Below are 22195 nucleotides of genomic sequence, written 5' to 3'. Positions count from 1 at the left end.
TGAATAGTAACATTGCATTGTATCTCACAAGTATGGACAATGATTTTGTGTCAAAGAAAAGCATTTTAAATTATTCTGGTGACCGCCTTGTTCATTTTTGGCCCTTGGCCCATCAGAGTCTCCTGTAACTGCTGACAGGATTTATTACAGCTCATTGAGTAACAGGTGGCGGGTATTCCTTGCCTCTGTTCCCTAATAAATCTGGATTTTTCGTTTGTTTGTTCCTAACTTGATAAATTTCTTCCACCTGCTCCTCTAGACTTTGATCTCTAGCTTTTAAAGTTAGATACTGAGCCGGGCGCTGGTGGCTCACGCCTGTAATCCTAGCTACTCAGGAGGCTGAGATCTGAGGATCGCTGTTCAAAGCCAGCCCGGGCAAGAAAGACCGTGAGACTCCTATCTCCAATAAACCACCAGAAAACCAGAAGTGGTGCTGTAGCTCAAGTGGTAGAACGCTCGCCTTGAGCTGAAGAGCTGAGGGACAGCGCCCAGGCCCAGAGTTCAAGCCCCACGACTGACAAAAAAAAATAAATAAATAAAGTTAGATACTGAATTAGTTTTGAGGTTGTTGTTGTTGTTGCTATAACAAATTATAATCTTTGTGGTTTTTGTTTTTGTTTTTGTCAGTCGTGGTTGAATCTGGGTCTGGGCACCGTCCCTCAGATCTTCAGGACTAGCGCTCTACCACTTGAGCCACACTGCCACTTCTGGTTTTCTGGTGTTTAATTGGAGATAAGAATCTCACGGACTTGAGCAAAAAAGCAAAATGAGAGTGCCAGGCTCTGAGTTCAAGCCCAGTACTGGCACTAAAGCAAAACCCCATAAATCTATTACTTCATAGTTCAGTAGGTCAGAAGTCCAGCAAACTTGGCTGACTTCTTAGCTGGAGTTTATGAGGCTGAAAGGTTCTGGCCATTTAGATTGTTATCTGAGGTTCAAAGGGAATCTATTGCATATTCAGAATGTTTGTACAATTCAAATCCAGTTCCTTTGGTGATAGAACTGAAGACCCCAATTCTTTATTGGCTGTTGGCTGGGGCTTAACTTCTAGAAGCTACTAGCATTCTCTTCTCCAGTTTGGAGGAATCCATATAGACCTAAGCATACTATATCACTTTTTTTTTTTGGAAGGTATCCAGGTATTACAACAGAAGGGGAAAGATTAGACTAAAATGTCTATAGAGTCATGCCAGCATTGTCGCCTTTTCCAGAAAACAAAGTACAGCAGGTGCTTGTGGGTTATCTTGCTTCCACTGTGGCAGGGTATGGTGGTACATGCCTATAATCCTAGCACTAAAGAGGCTGAACAAAAAGGATTGTGAGTTCAAGGCTAGCCTGGGGTATACAACCAGACTATCTCAAAAAAGAAAAAGGAAAAGAAAAGAGAAAGAAAGAAACAAAATTAAGGATCTGCTCTTGAAAAGGAAACCTAGAAAGTTATATTACCAGAGCTTTTCTACTGGGACTCAGAGTACCAAGTGTTTATTTGTTTGTTTGTTTATCTTTTTGTCAGTTGTAGGCTTGAACTCAAGATTTGGGTGCTGTCCCTGAGTATTTTCACTCAAGGCTAGAGCTCTACCACTTTGAGCCACAGTGCCACTTCTGGTTTTCTGGTGGTTAATTGGAGATAAGAGTCTCATGGATTTTCCTGCCTGAGCTGGCTTTGAACTGCAATCCTCGGATCTCAGCCTCCTGTCTAGCTAGGTTACAGGCATGAGGTACTAGTATCGGGCAGGGATTACATGTTTTTAAACCACAGGAAAGTTGCTGGAGAGAAGAGGAGAGAGAAGAGAGAGGAAAGAAGAAAGATAGAGAGGGCTGGGAATGTGGCTCAGTGGGAGAGTGCCTGCCTATCACGCATGAAGCCCTGAGCTCGATTCCTCAGTACTACATAAACAGAAAAGGCTGGCAGTGGTGCTGTGACTCAAGAGGTAGAGCACTAGCCTTGAACACAGAGGCTGAGGGACAGAGCCTAGGCCCCAAGTTCAAGCCCCAGGACTGGCCAGAAATAAAAAGAAACAAATTCAGAGCTGGACACTGTTTTCTATAAGAACACAGGAAAGAGAGGCAGGAAAAAACAAAGCCCTCTAACAGTTTCCAAGAACTTCCTGTGTGCTCTGATGTGTGATGGCTGTGCTTTCTTGGGTTCTGTCCTACAACTGTTGTAAGGCTACTCAGTTGGCTGAAAAGCCACATTTTGAGAGGTTGAAATGGGAGTCTTTATTGGCACACTGGTATCTGCAGGTAAACTGCAGGTCTCAAAGACCTGCAGCCAGTACAAAGCGTGAACAAAGCTTTTAAAGACAAAAACCATGTGTTTGAGGTGGAGATTAAGCCTTAACACAAGCAGATCTTACATGGGAAGTAGCTCAGGTACTAGCAGACCTTACCATACAGGGGAGTATACCTCAAACCTTCCCTATAAGAGTTTACTCAGAGACTAGTGAAACCAACCTTTTTGGGAGGTAATAAGGGCAGAATCAGAGCACTGTCTAAGCCAAAGCTTAGCTCTTCTAAGGCTAAACAGCATGACATCTGCAATTCAATGAATGGCCTCTCACCTCTAGGCTCACCCCCCTTCGCCCCCCCCAGCTGAGTGGAAAGCCCCCTCTACCCAGCAAGGCACCAGCTGGCTGTGAGAAGTTACTTAAATTCAGCTCTCTCACTTCACAATAACCCCAAAAGGTGGCTTATGCTCGCTCAATGGGTCATCCCATTGTACTAAAGAAGTCTTTTTTTTTTTTTTTGGTCGGTCATGGAGCTTGAATTCAGTCCTGGGCGCTGTCCCTGAGCTCTTCAGCTCAGCTCAAGGCAAGCGCTCTGCCACTTCTGGTTTTCTGATGGTTAACTGGAGATAAGAGTTTTGAAGACTTTCCTGCCCAGGCTGGCTTTGAACCTAGATCCTCAGATCTCAGCCTCTTGAGTAGCTAGGATTATAGGCATGAGCCACCAGCCTGGGCCTGAAGAAGTCTTTGAGAGGGTGACTGTCCTAAGATCATACAGTTGGTATGTTTTGGACCCAGGAAGCCTGAATGCCAGACTCTAGATTTTGTGTTTCTTTTTCTTTTACTGGGCCTTACACGCAGAGCCTCGTGCTCTTACTCAGCTTTTTTCACTCAAGACTATCTTTGCTACCACTTGAGGCCACAGTTGCACTTTGCCAGAAGTGGTTAATTGAAGAATCTCACAGACTTTTCTACTTGAACTGTCTTCTAACAGTGATCCTCAGATCAAACCTCCCAAGAAGCCGGGATTTCAGACGTGAGCCATGACTAACATCTAGCAAATCTGACTTGAGGCATAGGGAAGTCATGAAATAGCTGCAAAGAGGAGAGGTGAGGGAGCTTTAGCTTCAGGAGCTGAGGACACTGTGCAGGCTGCAGGAGATGCATGTGGGGTGGCTTGGGTCCACTCTTCCTGCAGCTATCTTGGAAGCCCAGTTACAGGAGCAGAGAAGACAGATGGTTTTAGGGTGGCTGGCTGACCAAGTTCTGGAGAAATACCAGGTGGATGTGGCACAAGAACAGAGGGCGAGAGCCCTTGGGTGCTGACAAGAAGGTGTTTATATCCAGACCCTGGAGTCTGAGCTGAGTGGGGGAGGAAGTGAAGCCAGGCAGGAGAAAGGAAAGGAAAGTGGAATTTTAATTAATTAATTAAATTAATTATTTCTACAAAGTCTTTTTTTTTTTGGTCAGTCATGGAGCTTGAACTCAGGGCCTGGTGTTGTCCCTGAACTTTTTTGCTCAAGGAGCATGCGCTACCATTTTGAGCCACAATGCCACTTCTGGTTTTCTAGCGGTTAATTGGAGATAGAGAGTCTCACAGACTTTCCTGCCCTGGCTGGCTTTGAAGCAGCAATCCTCAGATCTCAGCCTCTTGAGTAGCTAGGATTGCAGGTGTGATCTACTGGCACTGGGCAAGAATCATCCTGTCTTGATGAACTCAGAACCCCATTTGTGCTGGGACATCTATCTGCAGCGGCTGAATCTGAACACCATGAACTTGGTGAACTTGGCGTGTCTGGAGCTCACATTCTTGATCCTCTTGTGGCCTTTGTTGAGGTCCATAGCCCAGGGGCAATGCAGGGCTGTGGCTGCTGCAGTGGACGACAGGGATCTCCCTCTTTGTTCTTTTTTTTCTCCCTACCCTTTCCTCCTGGTGCTGGAAGTTGGTCTAGAACTCAGGGCCTGGGCACTGTCCCTTAGCTTCTTTTTGCTCAAGGCTAGCACTCTACCACTTGTGGCTTTACCACTTGCACCACAGTGCCATTTCCGTTTTGTTTGTTCGTTCATGTGGTACGGAGGAATCAAACCCAGGGCTTCATGCATGCTCAGCAAGCACCCTAACTACTCAGCCACCTTCCTACCCCCTCCACCCATCCCGGGGAATCTCCTTTTCTTTCAATCCTTATTAAACACCATGGTGTGGATTTTGTTAGTGAATATACACTCACAGGCCCTTTCTGAGCCTGATTCCATAGGGAATGATAGACATGACTCAGCTTTGTAGCGCCAACGTGGAACCCACTCACAGGGAAAATAAACTGGGGACATTTTTTCGTTGATCAGGCAGCTTGAGAGCAAAGAAAAAGTGGTAAAGATGTTGGATGTTGGCAAGCCTGAACCGAGATGAGCTGGAAATATTCCACTAAGAAATGAACAGAACTGTCACTGGAGAAAAGAAAAAGAAACAAAAAGAGAGAAATGGCTCTGGAGAATTTAGTGCAAGTAAAGTTAGCCAAGCCATTCAGTCTGTCTTCTTGTGGAAAGGACAGCAGAGGCTTTGTAGCTTCAAAGGCATCTTGTATGAAGGTGCCAAGTCTGTGACCTGGAAACCACTCTCTACCCTTCCACATAGTGAAACCAGAATCGGTCTGTGAACAGCTTGCGAAGCCTCAGATTAGCAACTCTATTTCTGCATAGCCAAACCCTTTTATTGTGGGTTTTTTTTCTCTCCAATAGTTGTTGGTGTGGTTTGAGTGCATCCCCCGAGGCCCTTGTATTGGAAACTTGATCCCAAAAGAGCCTAGGATTAGAGACGGACTTTTTGGGAGGGCATAAATGGATTGGTGAGTTAATTATTAAGGAACTAACTACTCTAAGAAAAATAAAATAAAAAGCAAGTTCTTTTTGACATACTTGTTCTCATTCACGATGAGATGCTCTGTATTCCCTTGGGATTCTAAAGAGGTCCCACAAGCAAGGGGGCCCTCCTACCAGGTAGGTGTGTGTGTGTGTGTGTGTGTGTGTGTGTGTGTGTGTGTGTGTGTGTGTGTGTGTGTGTGTGTGTGTGTGTGTGTGTGTGTGTGTGTGTGTGTGTGTGTGTGTGTGTGTGTGTGTATGACAGATCAGCTGGCCTCTGGTATCCACAGAAAATATAGCCACAGAAAATTAATACTGTGATCAATAAACATGAAAGTTTCAGAGTGGCCATGTACCAGGTCTCCACAATTCTTACACTTTTTTTTTTTTTTGACACAGGGTCTCCTATGTAGCCCAGAATGACTCCAGTTTTTTCTTTTCTTTTTTGGTCTGAGACTAGCACCTGAACTCAGTACCTGATGCTTTTGCTCATTGCCAGGTGCTCTACCAACTGAGTCATACCTCCAACTGCCAAGGGCTGATTGGTGATTTCTTTTTCTTGGGGGTGTATGTGTGTGACCTCCAATTTGTGATTCTCTTTCTCAGTTTTCTGAGTGTTAGAATTACAATATGGGGTACCACACTCAGCTCAGATTCTTGTAGTTTTAGTGATAAAAATAAAATTAGAATGTTCTCAAATTGTTCCTGTATCTATAGAGTTTTTATACTGTTCTATCAAAAACTTAGAAAAAATGCTTCCTGCCATTGCCTTACCCACTCACATTTGTTTATGCCTTTTTCAAGAGGCGTTGTCAACTTTTCAAAACCAGAGGGAAAAAAGCCATCTGATGATACCAGATATTTCTAGGACCCAAAATAGGCTACAAGGTCCAAAAAGTAAGGATTTTATTTCATTTTATGCAGTGCTAAGGATGGAATTCAGGGTCTCATATATGTTCTACAAGCATTCTTCTGCTGTGGCTAATCCTTTTTGGGGAAATTTCCTTTTGATACAGTCTCAGTAAACTGCTTGGGTTGGCATCAAACTTGGGATCTTCCTGTCTCTACCTCATAAGCAGCTGGGAACTCAGAACAATCTGTTCAGTTTCTACAAAAAACTGTTCTACAATTTTCTTGAAGTTTCACACATTGGGATTGCAATAAAATTTGTTTTGCTCTGTGGGTTAATCACTACTCTATAGGTAGCTGACAGAGTTCAAAAGTGACTAAGAATGTAGCTCCGTGATAGTGCAAGTGTTTAGTAGGTAAGAGGCTCTGAGTGTGAGCATCACAAAACACACACACACACACACACACACACACACACACACACACACACACACACACCACAATAAGGAGAAAATTTCAGTCCAATGTGGTAGGAAACTGGAGGTGTAGCTCCAATGACAGCACACCAGCTGTGAAAAAAAAAGTCAAGGAAGAGCTCAAGGTGCAGAGTATTGGCATACACACACAAAGAAAATGAACTTGCCAATGTGACAAGAAATAAGAAAAGACAGAAGCTAGGGCGTGGCCTCCATGAGCTGAAGCTTTTTTTTTTTTTTTTTTTTTTAGCTTGCTTGTTGGATCTGTGCTCCCAGCTGGTGCTCTGCCTCTTGAACCAAGTACTTGGAGTCTCTCTCTCTCTCTTTCTCTCTCTCGTAAGTCATGGGGCTTGAACTTCAGGCCTGGACACTGTCCCTGAGCTTTTGTGCTCTCTTCTGGTTTTCTTGTGTTTAATTGGAGATAAGAGTCTTTTCTGCCTGGGCTGGCTTTGAACCCCAATCCTCAGATCTCAACTTCCCAAGTAGCTAGGATTACAAGCATGAGCCCCTAGCACCCAGCGTTCTCTCTGCCTTCTTTAATTGTAACTCCAGCACAACAGGCCGTGCTGCAGCCAGAAGGCTAGGCTTGGTCCCTCCGGGGACCTTTGGAAACAAATGGCTGACAGCAAGGGTCAGTTCACACAATATGCAGTTAGCCAACCACAAGAAACATCTGGTTAGAGAGAATTTTAATCATTGAGTTAAAAAAAATTCACACAACCTTGTTGAACATAATACATATGACATTACATTTTCATTTACCGTTTGGAGGTATTGACATTTTGTGTTTTTTTAAAAAAATATAATATGCTTCTGAAAGAGGTTGAAAAGTCTTTCATAATTGATTTGAGAGAGTAACTATTGGCTAAGAGGAGGCCTATCTGAACTCACGTGGTATGCGCCTGAAGATGTGCACCAGCACAAGCACCAGGGCCGTGCCAGGGTACCTCAAATCTGAGCACTTTGCACGCATACATTTCCCGCTTCCCCCGTGTGCACAAGCCAAGCCCTCGGAGGAGGTGCCCAGGTAGCACAGCCCAGGCCTGCCTATGGGTACGTGTATATGTGCAGGGACGGGTACGTAGTCATGGAGGGGCGGCCTCTCCTTGTGGCCGAATATTTGCTCTTCAGCCAGTCTGGTTGCGGAGCTGGTGGCAAGCTGGAGTTTGTACTTTTCTTTGGAGAGCATGATGGTGGAAAGCCTGGCTTCTTGTTCTGTGCAAACAAGACAAGAGGTGAGCTTACTTTCTGTTGCACTTTGGACAGTTAGAGTTAAGGTTAAGGGTAGACTGACCAGGAGGAGTGGGTAAGCATGCCTGCCTTTCCCCTCCAGATACTGAAGTAGTCACCACTGCTGCGGGGCAGAGGTCAGTGGAACAAAGTCACACACTCCATGAGCTCCAGTTGAACTTGCCCTAGGAATTGGAGAGACTGCTGTCCACAAATGGTACACCAAGGAAGAGGAAACTGAATGCATCCACACCGCTGACGATGTCCAGCCCTGTTATCTGATCGGCTGTAGAATCTAATAAGAGAACTATCCCGCGGGAAATCTCAAGCAAGTGCAGTAAATGATAAAGATGGCACACCATGCGTTCAGCACATTGTGCTTAACTGCTTCCTTTACAGCAGTGCTTACAGCCCAGCCTGCACCATCTGCTGTGGATCTGTTTTTGTTCCCCAAAGACTTGGCGAGGTGAATGCTGAGTGAGGAAACAGGGCACCTCATCATTCACCCATCTGTGATGCTTCTCTTGGATATGATTTCATAAAGCTTTCTTTTCCTTGCTCTGCAGCATCTGGTGAGCTAGGTCTTGTCATCTGTTCTAGAAGATCCTGTCTTTAAGTCGGCTAGGGCCCCACACATAGCAGGTCCTCTAGAAGACCCTGCTAGGTAAATGAGTGCATCCACCCAGGAATTGCCACACAACTGACTTGGGAAAATGGCAGAGGTTTCACCTTAGAACTGTCCATCCTGTGTCTAGTTCATCTAAATTAATCCACTGATACCCACCTGTTCTACCTACACGCATTTGAGCACCGCCCTCCTGGAGACATATTCGGGGCTATCTGTAAGGAGGGCTCACTAGCCACTAGCCACTTTCCTACGTTTCAGAACATGCAAGCAAGCATGAGAGATGTTGTCATAAAGATACATATGAATTCATTTGGACTTCTTTTAGAAAAATAAAATTTGGCCGGGTATTGGTGGCTCACACCTGTAATCCTAGCTACTCAGGTTTGATTAGCTGAGATCTGAGGATCACAGTTAAAAGCCAGCCTGGACAGGAAACTCTATGACAGTCTTATCTCCAATTGACCACCAACAAGCCAGAAGTGGAGCTGAGGCTCTAATGGCAGAGATCTAGCTCAGGGACAGTGACCAAGCCCTGAGTTCAAGTGTCAGGACTAGCACAAAATAATAATAATAATAAGGAGGAGGAGGAGGAGGAGCAGGAGGAGGAAGATGAGAAAGAGGAGGAAGAAAAGGAGGAAGGGGACGAGGAAGAGGAGGTGGAGGAGGCAATATGGCTTAGTAGTAGAATGCTTGCCTAGCATTCATGATGCCTTGGGTTCAATTCCTCAGTACCACATAAATAGAAAAAGCCAGAAATGGCATTGTGGCCCAAGTGGTAGAGTTCTAGCCTTGAGCAAAAGCAGCTCAGAGACAGTGCCCAGGCCCTGAGTTCAAGCCCCAGTACTGGCAAAAAAAAACAAACAAACAAATCAGTAAAAACCAGGCTCTAGAGGTATAGCTCAAATAGTAGAGTGTCAACCTTTAGTAAAAGTGAGTCAAATCTCAGTACTGGAAAAAAACAAAGATCAATTTCAGCTCCAGGTCAGATTTCTCTGGTCCTGCAATACCTTTTGGGCTGTGCCCCATAGTAAGGAAGTGGTTTCAACTTGAGGGTGCAAAGTGCCTTACATGTCTGCCTGGGCAGAAGAGATCTGAAAAGGCAAAGCTGTGGCCTATGGCACCCGCCATCCCAATCACATCATGCACCTGCAAATGAATGACAATGAACTGCTGACACAGATGTGTCCACCGAGGGGAGTACCTGCATGGTCTCTTTATTCTTTGGTGGAATCAGGGAGGCCACGGGTGAGTCCAGAGAGGTGCCTTTATTTCTTCCACTTAACGGTGTCTAAAATAAATGAGGAAGTGGAGCTGTGGCTCAAGTGGTAGAGTGCTAGTCTTGAGCAAAAAGAAGCCCAAAGACAGTGCCCAGGCCCTGAGTTCAAGCCCCAGAAATGGCCAAAAAAAAAGCACAAATATCAGTACTTAACCTCAGACTTCAGTGGTTTTTAACCCAAAGCCATGTTAGTGTCCTCCCCACACCCCAGTTTTTGTGCTCCCTTATGTCCGATGGAACTGTCAGGTGAGGGCAATATAAATGCCTACTTCCCGTGTGGGAGAGAGATGCTTAATGGAGAAATCAGAGAACCTGTGGGAGAAATGGTCGGACACAGCCATTACCTCAGTGAACCTTGGTCTGTCATTTCTCGTTGTTGAAGCCGTGGGATTCTCCATATGTTTTAAAAAGGTAGACTGCTTTGGCAGAGTAGAAGCAAACCCTGCCGTTGTTCCCTAGGAGGATTGGGTGAAAGGAAAATATTCTTCAGTTGATCCATTCATAAAAATTCAATTTACCCAGTAACAAAACTGTAACCTCTGCGGTCATTTTCTGTCTTTAGAAAGCAGAGTCGGGGCTGGGGGTGTGGCTTAGTGGTAGAGTGCTTGCCTAGCATTCATGAAGCCCTGGGTTCAATTCCTCAGTACCACATACACAGAAAAAGCCAGAAGTGGCGCTGTGGCTCAAGTGGTAGGGTGCTAGCTTTGAAGCTCAGGGATAGCACCCAGGCCCTGAGTCCAAGCCCCAGGACTAGAAAGGAAGCAAGCAAGCAAGCAAGCAGAGACTCTGGGGTGGGTGGGTGGGTGTGAGAGCTTGGAGCAAGGGGGAAGAGGGACTTCCAGGCATCCTGAACCCCAACCAAGTCACTCTGGACCATGTCGGGCTGCTGAGGCAACAGCTCTGCCTTCCTCTGAAAGCCCAGACGTGGTCAAAAGTCAGACTTGAGCCAGAGCAAAGGGTTCGGGGCTGAGGCCGACACATGCTCAGAGATGGTCAGAGGCTGCAGGGAAGAAGTCTCACCTCAGAACAGCAAGCTCGGCCCCCACCCAGCCCCCTGGCCCCCGCTCCCTCTGTGGGACACGGTGAGCAGACAGCAGAAGCAGGAGGAAGGGCTTTCTTACTGGGGAATCCTCTATTAACGTCAACTCCCGCATCAAATGATTTTTCTGGTACTGCTCATTTCGCTGTTTCCGGGTCTGAAGTGGCTTCTTTTTTTTCTTCTTTAGCGTCTTCTTCTTCTGATTCAACTGTGTGGCAAAGTGCAGCGAGACTGGTCATGAGCCTCTGCAGCTCTGCTCGCCCCATGGCGACGGGGACGGCACAGGCCAGCCCAGAGCGTGGCCTCACAGTGGTGTCCCCTACTTCATCTCCCAGCACACTCACACACGCACAGCCATGGGGACTATTACAGACACACAGCCAGAGGGGCAGTAACGACCAAAGAGATACCTGCTATTTGCAGTATGAAACCAGGTGACGTATGGAATAAAGTCATGTAGAGACACTACTGGGTCATCTAGTGTGTGGTTCATCTAGACTTAGCTGCACCTTAGTGTCTCTTGTCTGTAATCCTTGTCACTCAGGAGGATCTGAGTGACAGGGCTGAGGGTCAAGGTTTGAAGTCAGCCTGGGCAGAAAAGTCTGGGAGACTCTTATGTCCATTAAACCAGCAAAAATGAAGGACTGAAGTTGTGGCTCAAGTGGTAGTGCACCAACTATGAGTGGAAAAAGCTGAATGAAAGCACAAAATCCCAGTATTGGTGCACCCATGTGTGCGTGTACGCACACATATACACATATAAGTTAGCTTTTTATGTTGTTGTTGTTGTTACCATAAAGTGGCTTTCATAAGTAAGATGTGCTCCCAGTTACTTGAGAAGCTGGTTCAGGAGGATCTCTGTTCAAGGCCTGCCTGGGCAAAAGGTTAGTGGGACCACACTTCAGACAATCAGCTGGGCATGGCAACATGCGTCTCTGTTGGCACTGTGGCTTCAGTGGTAGAGGGCTTGCCTTGAGCTGAAGAGCTCAGAGACAGCGTCCAGCCCCAGAGTTCAAGCCCCAGGACCAGCAAAAAAAAAGTGGTTATCATCTCACCTCATCCACTAAGTTCAGTAGGTGAACAGGGAGGCCATCTGAGAGAGAGCTGTCAGAACCACTGGTGCTGATCCACAAGGAAAGAAGAAAGAGAAGTAACTATTAACACATGTGAAGGGAGTATATGATGCACTAGACTAGCTGCATGGGATTTGCGTATCTGGCCTACTATTTGCTGTCTTGTCCATGCTCCCATTACTAAGAATTCTGGACAAGCGCCCTTGCATGCTCATTCTGAGCACCCACTGCTACCGCGCTGCATGTTAGGTAGAGAGAACAGATGAAGGAGGCAGAGCTCCTGCACCAAGAAGTGCACCATCTGTGTGGCAAAAGTAAATACTGGGCAGATGGGCAAAGGTGCCCTGGGCAGCAGGTATAAGGGTCCCAGGAATTTTCCATGTGTCCTAGAGAACAGTAGGTTACTGGGACTTGTCTGAGAACACAGGCTTTTCTTCATTCTTTTCTGTCTGGATAGAACCTGTTATAGGTACTAATGGTACTCTGTAAAACTGTGTTGAATGAATTAATGGATGAGTCTATTTATTTATCTATCTGTCTAGATATTAATGAAAGAATCTGTACCCTGCAAGCCAGAGTCTAAATGTATTATTATTATTATTTTTTTGGGTCCGGTTGTGGGCCTGGGCGCTGTCCCTCAGCTCTTCAGCTCAAGGCTAGCGCTCTACCACTTGAGTCACAATGCCACTTCCGGCTTTTTTCTTTTTGCTTATGTGGTGCTGACGAATGGAACCCAGGGCCTCAGGCATGCAAGGCAAGCACTCTACCACTGAGCCACCTTCCCAGCCCCTAAATGTATTATTTTTTGTGCTGGGGATTGAACCCAGGGCCTCATACATGCTAGACCGATTATACCATGAAGCTAGTAGTTCGTTAGCTCAGTGCACTGAAAGAATATTACTGTGTGTATGTGTGTGAGTGTGTGCACATGCACGCGCATGCACACACATACCACTCCTGGGGTTTGACCTCAGGGCCTGGGCGTTGTCCCTGAGCTCTTTTTGCTCAAGGCTAGAACTCTATCACTTGAGCTACAACTCTGCTTCCAGCTTTTGGGTGGAGGCTGGTTTGTACTGGGAACCTCAGATCTCAGCCTCTGGGAGTAGCTAGGATTATAAGCATGAACCACTACCACCCAACTAGGAGCTTTCCTTTTTTTTTTTTTTCTTTTTCTTTTTTTTACCCATCCAGGAGCTTGAATTCAGAGCCTGGACACTGTCCCCAAGCCTCTTTGTTCTCAAGGCTAATACTCTACCACTTGAGCCAGAGTGCCACTTACAGCTTTTTCTGAGTAGTTTATTAGAGATCAGAGTCTCACAGACATTCCTGCCTGGGCTGGCTTCGAGCCATGATCCTCAGATCTCCTGAGTAGCTAGGCTGACAGGTGCGAGCCACTGGCGCCCAGTGAGCATTACTTTTATCATAGCAATTCTCCCTTCACAAGTTGTGGCTGTATATCTAAACTAAACTTTTCACCTTTTCCCTTTAGTAAGACTCAGGTTCTTTGCCTAGTGTCACATTGAATTTTCCCTTTCCTGGGGTTTGGCTGGCAAGAACTGCGAGCTGTGCTATAAGGTATGGGCCTTGTTGGCTGGCAGGCTGGAGGAGAGGGTGTTCCTGCACGTGGAACAGGATACTTACTTACCTCCATCCTGAAAGAGCCAAGGCAACTATCAGGGTGGAACTGAGGTAAACAACATATTGGCTATCCTTTTGTGCTGGGTACATATATGGATGCCACTCCAGGCACATGCCACAGAAGTGAGCAAAATAAAGATATTCAATCTTATAGAATTTTTCTGCTAGTTGGAGTAGGGAGACAGTCAATAAATAAAAGACAATAAAAACTGTCATGGTAAATATAGATGATGAAAGTGATCAGTGGGGCTGAGTGCTGGTGGTTCATGTTTATAATCCTAGCTACTCAGGAGGCTGAGATCTGAGGATTGCAGTTCAAAGGCAGCCCCAGGCAGGAAAGTCCATGAGACTTTTATCTCCAATCAAGCACCAAACAAGCTGGAAATGGAGCTATGGTTCAAGTGATAGAGCACTAGCCTTGAGCAAAAGAAGGCCCAGAGTTCAAGCCCCAGGACCAGTATACGCACACACACATGCATGCACATGCACGTGCAGGCACATGCACACAAAAAGGGTGATAAATGCTCTGAAAAAAGTAGAGCACCTATGGAGGGAAGTTGCAGGAGGGTAAGGTTGGGGGAAAGGGGGTAGCAGACATGCAAGCTGCAGTATTAAGTGTGATGAATATGGGCCACATTGAAAAGGGTGATATCAGAGCAAAGACTGGCATTAGCCACGTAGCTACCTGGGGAAACAACACTGTAGGCATATGGAATTGCTGGTTCAAAGGCCCTGCGCCAGAAAAGTGTAGTATCAGCATGTGAAAGGTAAGGATGGGAGTCACAGAGGGATCAGGTGCTACATCCACAGTCTTGGCGACCACTGTAGGGGCTTTTTTAAAAAAAGGAATCTGAGTGAGTTAGGAGCCACTGAAGTATGATAAACAGAAGAATGGCAAATGGCTGCTATAAGTTTGTTTGTTTGTTTGTTTGTTTTTTGGGTCCAGTCGTGGCACCCAAACTCTGGGCCTGGGCGCTGTCCCTCAGCTCTTCAGCTCCAGGCTAGCAGTCTACCACTTGAGCCACAGCACTTCTGGCTTTTTAGTTTTTTTGCTTATGCGGTGCTGAGGAATCGAACCCAGGGCCTCAGGCATGCAAGGCAAGCACTCTACCACTGAACCACCTTCCCAGCCCCTGACTGCTATAAGTTTTTAAAAAAGAAACATTCCCCTGGTTTTCTTCCAGGCTTGTTGGTTCCTTCTCAGTCTCTAGGACGATTTTGGTCCAGCGTTGGGCCCTACCAAAAAGACAGACCTTTTCCAAAATAAACAGTGCAAAAAAGGGCTAAAGGTGTGGCTCAGCAGTAGAGCATCTGCCCAGCAAGCTCAAGGTCTTGATTTCAATCCTCAGTACCACCAAAAATAAAAAGAATAAATAGAACATCTCTGTCTTTTCTTTGAAATGAAGTTTGTTACCTGGATTCAATATCAGATAAGGGAATATCACTCCAACTTCCTTCTAAATTCATGACTTGTCCAAGTTCATTGAACTTCTTGTAGATTTCCTGGTGTAAGAGCTCCTTAAGCTCTTTTAGACACTGAAGGAACTGTGACAGTGAAAAAAAGAACTATTTTAATAATTACTGATTTATTTACCAGCTGTTTCCTGAGTCTATGCTGAGAGTAACCTCATTCACCACTGAGGCCTGGAAAGCTGCAATCCCTGCTGCTAGGGACATGTTGACAGAGAAGTTACATAAGCTGTGGAAATAGAATGATTTTAGGGCAGAAGATCAGTGAACATGGCTTCACACCACTTTTCGGTTGCTATAGCAATAGAAACAATGCAATGGTGTGATTTATTTTTCTGGGTGGTAAGGCATTCTGATTTTGGTTTATGGCAAGGGTGAGTTGGCTGGAGGAGTAGAGCACTTGCCTGGCATATGAGAGGCTCTGGATTCTACCTCCAGCACTGCCACAGGGAAGAGATAAGATTAAACAGAACACACTGAGGCCAAATTTCCCACTTATTTATTTATTTATTTCTCAGTCCTGGGTTTGAGCTCAGGGCCTGTGTGCTGACCTTAAGTTGTTTTTTTGTTTTTGTTTTTGCTCAATGCTATTTTGTTTTGTTTTTGGTGATTAATTGGAGATGAGAGTTCTCACAGACTTTCTTGGCTTCAGTGATCCTGAGATCTCAGCCTCCTGAGAAGCTAGGATTACAGGCATAAGCTATCAGTGCCCAACTTTTCTTTTTATTTATTTTTTGTTAAACATCATATCCAGCCTGGTGCACATCCAGCCAACACGTCAGAGGAGCTATGAAAGATGAGTCAAGGACTATGGATGCACAGTCTCTAAGTTGAGAGTGAAGTATTGTGGAGATGCCTACTGGAAGAAGAAGGCAAAGGAAACCTCCCTGTTTTAGGGGAGGCCCACTGAGAACACCTGAAGTCAGGGGAGGCAAAAGAGTAACATACTGAGAGTTCAGAAAGGACAGGAGTTGCCGGGCGCCGGTGGCTCACACCTGTAATCCTAGCTACTCAGGAGGCTGAGATCTGAGAATCGCAGTTCAAAGCCAGCCCGGGCAGGAAAGACCGTGAGACTCCTATCTCCAATAAACCACTAGAAAACCGAAGTGGCTCTGTAGCTCAAGTAGTAGAGCACTCGCCTTGAGCTGAAGAGCTGAGGGACAGCGCCCAAGCCCAGAGTTCAAGCCCCATGACCGACAAAAAAAAAAAAAAAAAGAAAGGACAGGAGTTAACATAGGAGGTAAGATATTAGGGAGGCCATAGGGGAGGCTGAGGTACATGGTTAGATTTGGAGAGGAGAAAGGACCCCTTAGTTTTTGAAATAAGAGTGCCATGGGCACTGTTTACTAAAGGAAGCAAGCAAGATTTGGTGCAGCCAAGCACCAGTGGCTCATACCTGTAATCCCTGCTACTTAGGAGGCTGAGATCTGAGGACTGCAGTTTGAAGTCAGTCTAGGCAAGAAAGTGCATGAGACCCTCATCTCTATTAAACCATAAAAAGTGTTAAGTAGTGCTGGGGCTCAAGTGGTAGAGTGCTAGCCTTGAGAAAAAAGAAGCTCAGGGACAGTGCCCCAGGCCCTGAGTTCAATCCCCAGGATTGGCAAAAAAAAAAAAAAAAAAAAGAAAGACAAAAAGACAAAGAGAATTGGTAGTGTCATGACTAAGCCTAGTGCGGGACAGGGGTGCTAAAGGATAGTTTCCTCCCTATATTTGATTACCAAGTCTTTCCATTTGCCAACAGTATGCAGGCTGGGACTTCCGTATTTGATTACACAAAAAACTTCAGGGAGATATGAAGTGGACAAGGAAGGTCACCTGTGGTCCTGCTGGGCTGAGCCGGCGGCATGTGACACTGATCAAACTGATGGTCCCACATTTCCTGACCCTCCGTTTTTACCTTCGTTTGGTCAGGATCACAGAAATCCAGAAGTGTGTCACAGATGTGATAGCCCAGGGACTTCAGATCCTCAGTGGTAAAGTGAGTGTCTCTTTTGCTACCTGGAAAACAACAACAACAAGATATTTCTTATTCAATCTTTAGGACTGAAGGTGAGTCAATGTATGAACAACTTTTAAGAAAAACACACCACTTCTGATTCTAAAATACTGTGTTCCTCTACGCATGTATGAGTAGCTCTCCTAGTGGTCCTCTGGTTCGGAAGAACGGGAACCATGTTCAGGTGTACTATCATGATGGTTGTGCTCACTGAGCTACTTCTTTGTGGCAGCACCACCATCTCATACAGCCGGTACTGTGATTCTTGCCAGTTAAAGGGAAAATGAGAAACTGGGCACTGGTGGCTCATGCCTGTAGTCCTCGCTACTCAGGAGGCTGTGTTCTGAAGATCTCAGTTCAAAGCCAGCCCAGGCAGGAAAGTTGCTGTGAGACTCTTATCTCCAATTAACCACCAGAAAACCAGAAGTGGAACTGTGTCTCAAAGTGGTAGTGCACTAGCCTTGAACAAGAGTGCTCAGGGACAGTGTGTGTGTGTGTGTGTGTGTGTGTGTGTGTGTGTGTGTGTGTGTGTGTGTGTGTGTGTGTGTGTGTGTGTGTGTGTGTGTGTGTGTGTGTGTGTGTGTGTGTGTGTGTGTGTGTGTGTGTTCAGGTTCTGAGATCAAGCCCCAGGTCCCACAAAAAAAAAAAAAAAGGAAAAGGAAAAAGAGTACAAAAAGCTTCAATAATTAACTCAGGATCATAAGTAAATGTAACTTGAAATTCAAACATCTGTCCGATTCTGGGTTCTAAGCAGTTAGTACGCTGCTCCATGAAAATACGATATTCTACGTTCATGGTTAGTGGAGGTGAGCCAAGGAATCCTCTTGGATCAGTTATCTCCCCGACATTCCCAGGCCCCATCTCCTCAGGTATTGGGCATGGCTTCCTCCAGCCAAGCTGCCCTGTGGATGCCTGAAGGAGGGACTGATTACCCAGGGTGGAGCCTCCGAAGGTGGACTCCATGGTGTAGCTGTTTTGGATTCCCATCCGCCACATCACGACACGTCCTGTGCCTTCTTTGCACTTTTGGACCTTAAAGTTACAACTGTGAAAAGAGAACTGAAGAGAAGGCCAAAGTCTGTGGATTACAAACTAGCAAATACAAGATATTTTAGGATTCACTACTATGAAACAAGAATGGCTCCTTTGACGGGGGGAGGGTCTAGACATTATTTTCTGAACTCTGGGCCTGAACGCTGGGCCTGGGTACTGTCCCTCAGCTCTTCAGCTCAAGGCTAGCGCTCTACCACTTGAGCCACAGCGCCACTTCTGGCTTTTTTCTTTTTGCTTATGTGGTACTGAGGAATCGAACCCAGGGCCTCAGGCATGCAAGGCAAGCACTCTACCACTGAGCCATCTTCCCAGCCCTAGACATTATTTTCATGATATAAGAGGTTCTGTAAAATACTGGAAGCAAGAAGCTGAGGGATGGCAACAGGCTACAGGGGGAAGGAGTTCTGGGAGTCAGGGAGATGAAGGATGGAAAATACTAACCAGACTTCTCTGCAGGAGCTCTCAGAGCATTTAATGTGGAGTGTGACCTTCCAAAGGGAAGGAAATATATATTTTCCAATTCTATTTGTCCATGGACCCTATCTACCCAGCACCCTCTGGAAAAGAAGCATTGGACTAAATTAGGGATCCTAGAACACCTGTTTGGGAATGCTGGGTAATTTGGCATCCAAGGCATTAGCCAGGCTTTCTAAGACATTTCTTTTTCCTCCTCCTCTCAACAACTCCTTTTTCTCTCTACCTTCCTCTTTCTCTTTCTCCTCTCCTCCTGCCCTTCCTTTCTTTGACAAGGATTCCCTGTGTAGCCATCTGGCCTTAAACTCATGATCTTCCTGCCAAATACTGGGATTACAGGCATGTGCTACCATATTAGGCTCTACCACTTATTTTCAGCCACTTAACTTGAACCCCTTGATCTGCTGGATTATCCTCTAAATATGATTTGTGCATTTTTTACCTCCAAAATCTCTGCCTAGTGTTCTTTTTTTCTTTGGTTGGTTGTGGGGCTTGAACTCAGGGCCTGGGTGCTGTCCCTGAGTTCTTCTGCTTAAGGCTAGCGCTCTACCACTTTGAGTTCTACCACTTCTGCTTTTCTGGTGGTTAATTGGAGATAAGAGTCTTGGACTTTCCTGCTGGAGTTGGCTTTGATGTGAGATCCTCAGATCTCAGCCTCTTGAGTAGGATTATAGGCAAGAGCAACCAGCACCCTACCTATTGTTCTTTTTCTATCCCTTATGCTTATCCTTACTGGGAGTTAGCATCCTCAGCTCCCTTTTATGAAAAGGCCGCCGTGTTCCCTTTCAAGGAGACTATAACATAACTTGGCACCTACCATCCTGTCCTGCTAAAATGGTTTCCTCCCATTGCAAGGTATCTCCTTATCTAATGATGCTCAAATTACACTCAGTGGAATCCAGGAGCATTTCTGCTTCAAGGCTAAAGGAATACCAGGTGCTGGTGGCTCATGCCTGTTATCCTAGCTACTCTGGAGGCTGAGATCTGAGGATTCTGGTTAGGAGCCTGCCCAGGTTGGAAAATCTGAGAGACTCTTATCTCCAATTAGCCTTGAGCTGAAGAGCTGAGGGACAGCGCCCAGGCCCAGAGTTCAGGCCCTATGACTGACAAAAGCAAAAAACAAAACAAAACCCAACAACAACAACAAACAAACAAAAACAAACATGCTCTTCCTACCCACATCTCCAGCACAGCAGGGATTATAAGTGATTATTGGTGACTCGGGAATTACAGCACTCCTGGCCCTTACTAAATCTAACCTTTGTGTGTATATATATATATATGTGTGTGTGAGCATACATGAGTGCAGCATGGCAGTAGTCTTGAACTCAGGGCTTTTTCACGCTACCACTTGAGCCACAGATCCACTTCTGATGTTTTCCTGGCTAGCTTTGAAGTGTAATCCTCCAATCTCAGCTTCCTGATTAGAGCTAGAACTACAGATGTGGGCCACTGGCACCAGCTAAAATCTGCTTTTTCGGATCATTGCATATACTGGAATTACGCAACATGTAACCTCTTGTGTTTGGCGTCTTTTTTCTGTGTGTTCAAGGTTCATCTGTGTCCTGGCATTTCACTGAAATCTTCTGTTTATTGTGAACAACATTTCTTCATGTGGATATCCCTAATTTTGTATATCTGATGCTTGTCATGGGGCTTGAACTCAGGGCCGGGGTGCTGTCCCTGAGCTCTTTTGCTCAAGGCTAGCACTTCACCACTTTGAGCCACAGCTCCAGTTCCATGTTTGTTTGTTTGTTTGTTTTGAGTAGTTAATTGGAGAGTCTTATGGGGATTTTTCTGCCTGGTCTGGCTTTGAACCTCAATCCTCAGATCTCAACCTCCTCAGTAGCTAGGATTACCAGCATGAATGACCAATACCTGGCTTTGATAGAATTATTATTATTATTTTTTTTTGTTGATCCTGGGGCTTGAACTCTGGGTCTGGGCACTGTCCCTCAGCTCTTCAGCTCAAGGCAAGTGCTCTACTACTTGAGCCACAGTACCACTTCCGGTTTTCTGGTGGTTAATTGGAGATAAGAGTCTCACTGACTTTCCTTGCCTGGGCTGGCTTTGAACTGTGATCCTCAGATCTCAGCCTCCTGAGTAGCTAGGATTACAGGCGTGAGCCACTGGCACCTAGCTAGAATAAATCTTAAAGCCATACTTTTCTAAATTCTTGACCACTAGGTGGCTGGGATTCATCAAATATAATAAAGAGAGATATAAAATGCCAAATTAAAAAATAACATCTAGGCAGTGGTGAGTTCCAGTGTTCCTGGGTCAATGGGCAGATAATCACTGTATTTGCTTACCTTATCTGGTATGTTTTTGCTTAACATCAATGGGAACACGCGCTCATGAAGCCAATGTCTGCGGTCCTTGTTGTTGCAGCCGTACAGGAAGATATTATTCTTGCGGCTGTGCCCATGGAAATCACAATACAAGAGAACCTCTCTTTCTTCCATAAGTCTGTGGAAGGGGCAAACAAAGGGCTCAGTGCATATCCAAATATATATGCAACTCATCCAGGATCATCTGATTCTCCTCTGAATGGAGCAGATACTTTCCCTCCCAAGACAATCTCAATGGCCTTCCGTGGCTGCTTCTCCCATCCTCCGCCACTACTGGATATGTACCAGCAACTCTGATCCCTGCCAGGCACAGGGACTTGAAATGGAAAAGTTTGGATGTGAGAAATAGTAGTAGGTAGGCTTCTGTAAACTTTCACAACAAAGTAGAGAAACTCTATTGCAAGGAAGTCCACCATGGTGAAGAGAAAGGAGGCAGGCTGAGAAGCTGTGGGTCTGGCACAGAAAAAGCCACAGAAAGTGCTGATTCCTGACTTTTCAGGACTAGTGCCTACAAGGCTCAGCTCTTCATCTCCTGATCATGAGGATGCCTAATCCAACAACCAGGCATGTTCACTTTCTCCATGATTATGATGGCAGGATGAAGGGGGAACAGACGGTGCTCTCCATGTGCCATGGGCTGGATATGGCGCTGAACAGGTGACCTGGGTGATCTCATTTTACTCCCAGAATCTCAAGGCAGGAGTAGCTACAGAGTATCTACAGAGGAAGAAAGCTGAGGTTCATAGACATAAACTGTCATAGAATTAGCCAACAGCAAAACCAGGTCTTAGAACATGGGGCAAGCAAACACATGCAGTTAGCCATCACCTCTTTGGCCAAGTCTCCTGGCACACATTCACACAAGTGTGGTTAGGAGGCCAGTCACCTTCAGGCCTCTGTGCGGTGTTTTCATTTCTATCTGAATGAGAGCTCATCTAAGGTGGGTGTTGTCTGTTTATAGCCATCAGCTGCTTTTAGACAGGCTTAAAAAAAGTACTAGGGGCTGGGAAAGTAGCTTAGTAGTAGAGGGCTTATCTAGCATGGGATGAAGCTCTGCGTTTGATTCCTCATAAAAAGCCAGAAGTGATGCTATGAATCAAGTAATAGAGTGCTTGCCTCGAGCAAAAGAAGCTCAGGGAAGAGTGCTAGCCTTGATTTACAGGCTCATGCCTGTAAGCCTGGCAATTGACGATGCTGGAATCTGAGGATTGTGGTTTGAAGCCAGCCTGGGCAGAAAAGTCTGTAATAGCTCTTATCTCCAATTAACTAGCAAAAAAACTAGAAGTAGAGATGTGGCTCAAGTGGTAGAGCACCAGTCTTGAGCAGAAAAAGATAAGGAAGAGTTCCTAGACCCTGAGTTCAAGCCCAAAATGGGCACACACACAAAAGCAACATAAAGCCCTACACAAACCCTACACATACAAAAAAAAAAAAAAAAACATATACAAGACCCTAACTGAAATGTTACATGTTCAGCATCTTTCCAAAGATGTGATTCCAATGAGTGATTCCCCTTTGCCTGTAAAGAGCATGGTAAAAACTTTCCATGGGGCTGGGAAGG

At 45.6% G+C, this 22195-nt stretch overlaps 1 protein-coding gene across 2 annotated transcripts in view; it reads right to left on the bottom strand.

Annotated features, from left to right (window-relative positions):
- Window positions 1-7126: 7126 nt before the first annotated feature.
- Agbl2 (AGBL carboxypeptidase 2) overlaps window positions 7127-22195 on the bottom strand; it is a 36935-nt gene continuing 21866 nt past the window's right edge. For both annotated transcript variants that reach the window (XM_070032329.1, XM_070032328.1), the window contains 9 exons: window positions 20596-20752; window positions 17689-17815; window positions 16658-16758; window positions 14705-14835; window positions 11635-11701; window positions 10662-10787; window positions 9885-9995; window positions 9466-9552; window positions 7127-7621 (listed from right to left, as the gene is read on the bottom strand). In XM_070032329.1, coding sequence (XP_069888430.1) covers window positions 7454-7621; window positions 9466-9552; window positions 9885-9995; window positions 10662-10787; window positions 11635-11701; window positions 14705-14835; window positions 16658-16758; window positions 17689-17815; window positions 20596-20752 — 1075 coding nt within the window. In that variant the 3' untranslated portion in view covers window positions 7127-7453. The remainder of the gene's footprint in view (window positions 7622-9465; window positions 9553-9884; window positions 9996-10661; window positions 10788-11634; window positions 11702-14704; window positions 14836-16657; window positions 16759-17688; window positions 17816-20595; window positions 20753-22195) is intronic.

The sequence above is a fragment of the Dipodomys merriami genome, unplaced genomic scaffold, assembly GCF_024711535.1.
Source record: "Dipodomys merriami isolate MVZ:Mamm:240054 unplaced genomic scaffold, mDipMer1.0.p SCAF_21, whole genome shotgun sequence".
In the NCBI taxonomy this organism is placed as follows: Eukaryota; Metazoa; Chordata; class Mammalia; order Rodentia; family Heteromyidae; genus Dipodomys; species Dipodomys merriami.
Note: the sequence above shows the minus strand (reverse complement) of the source record. Positions and strands in the feature narration are given on the sequence as shown.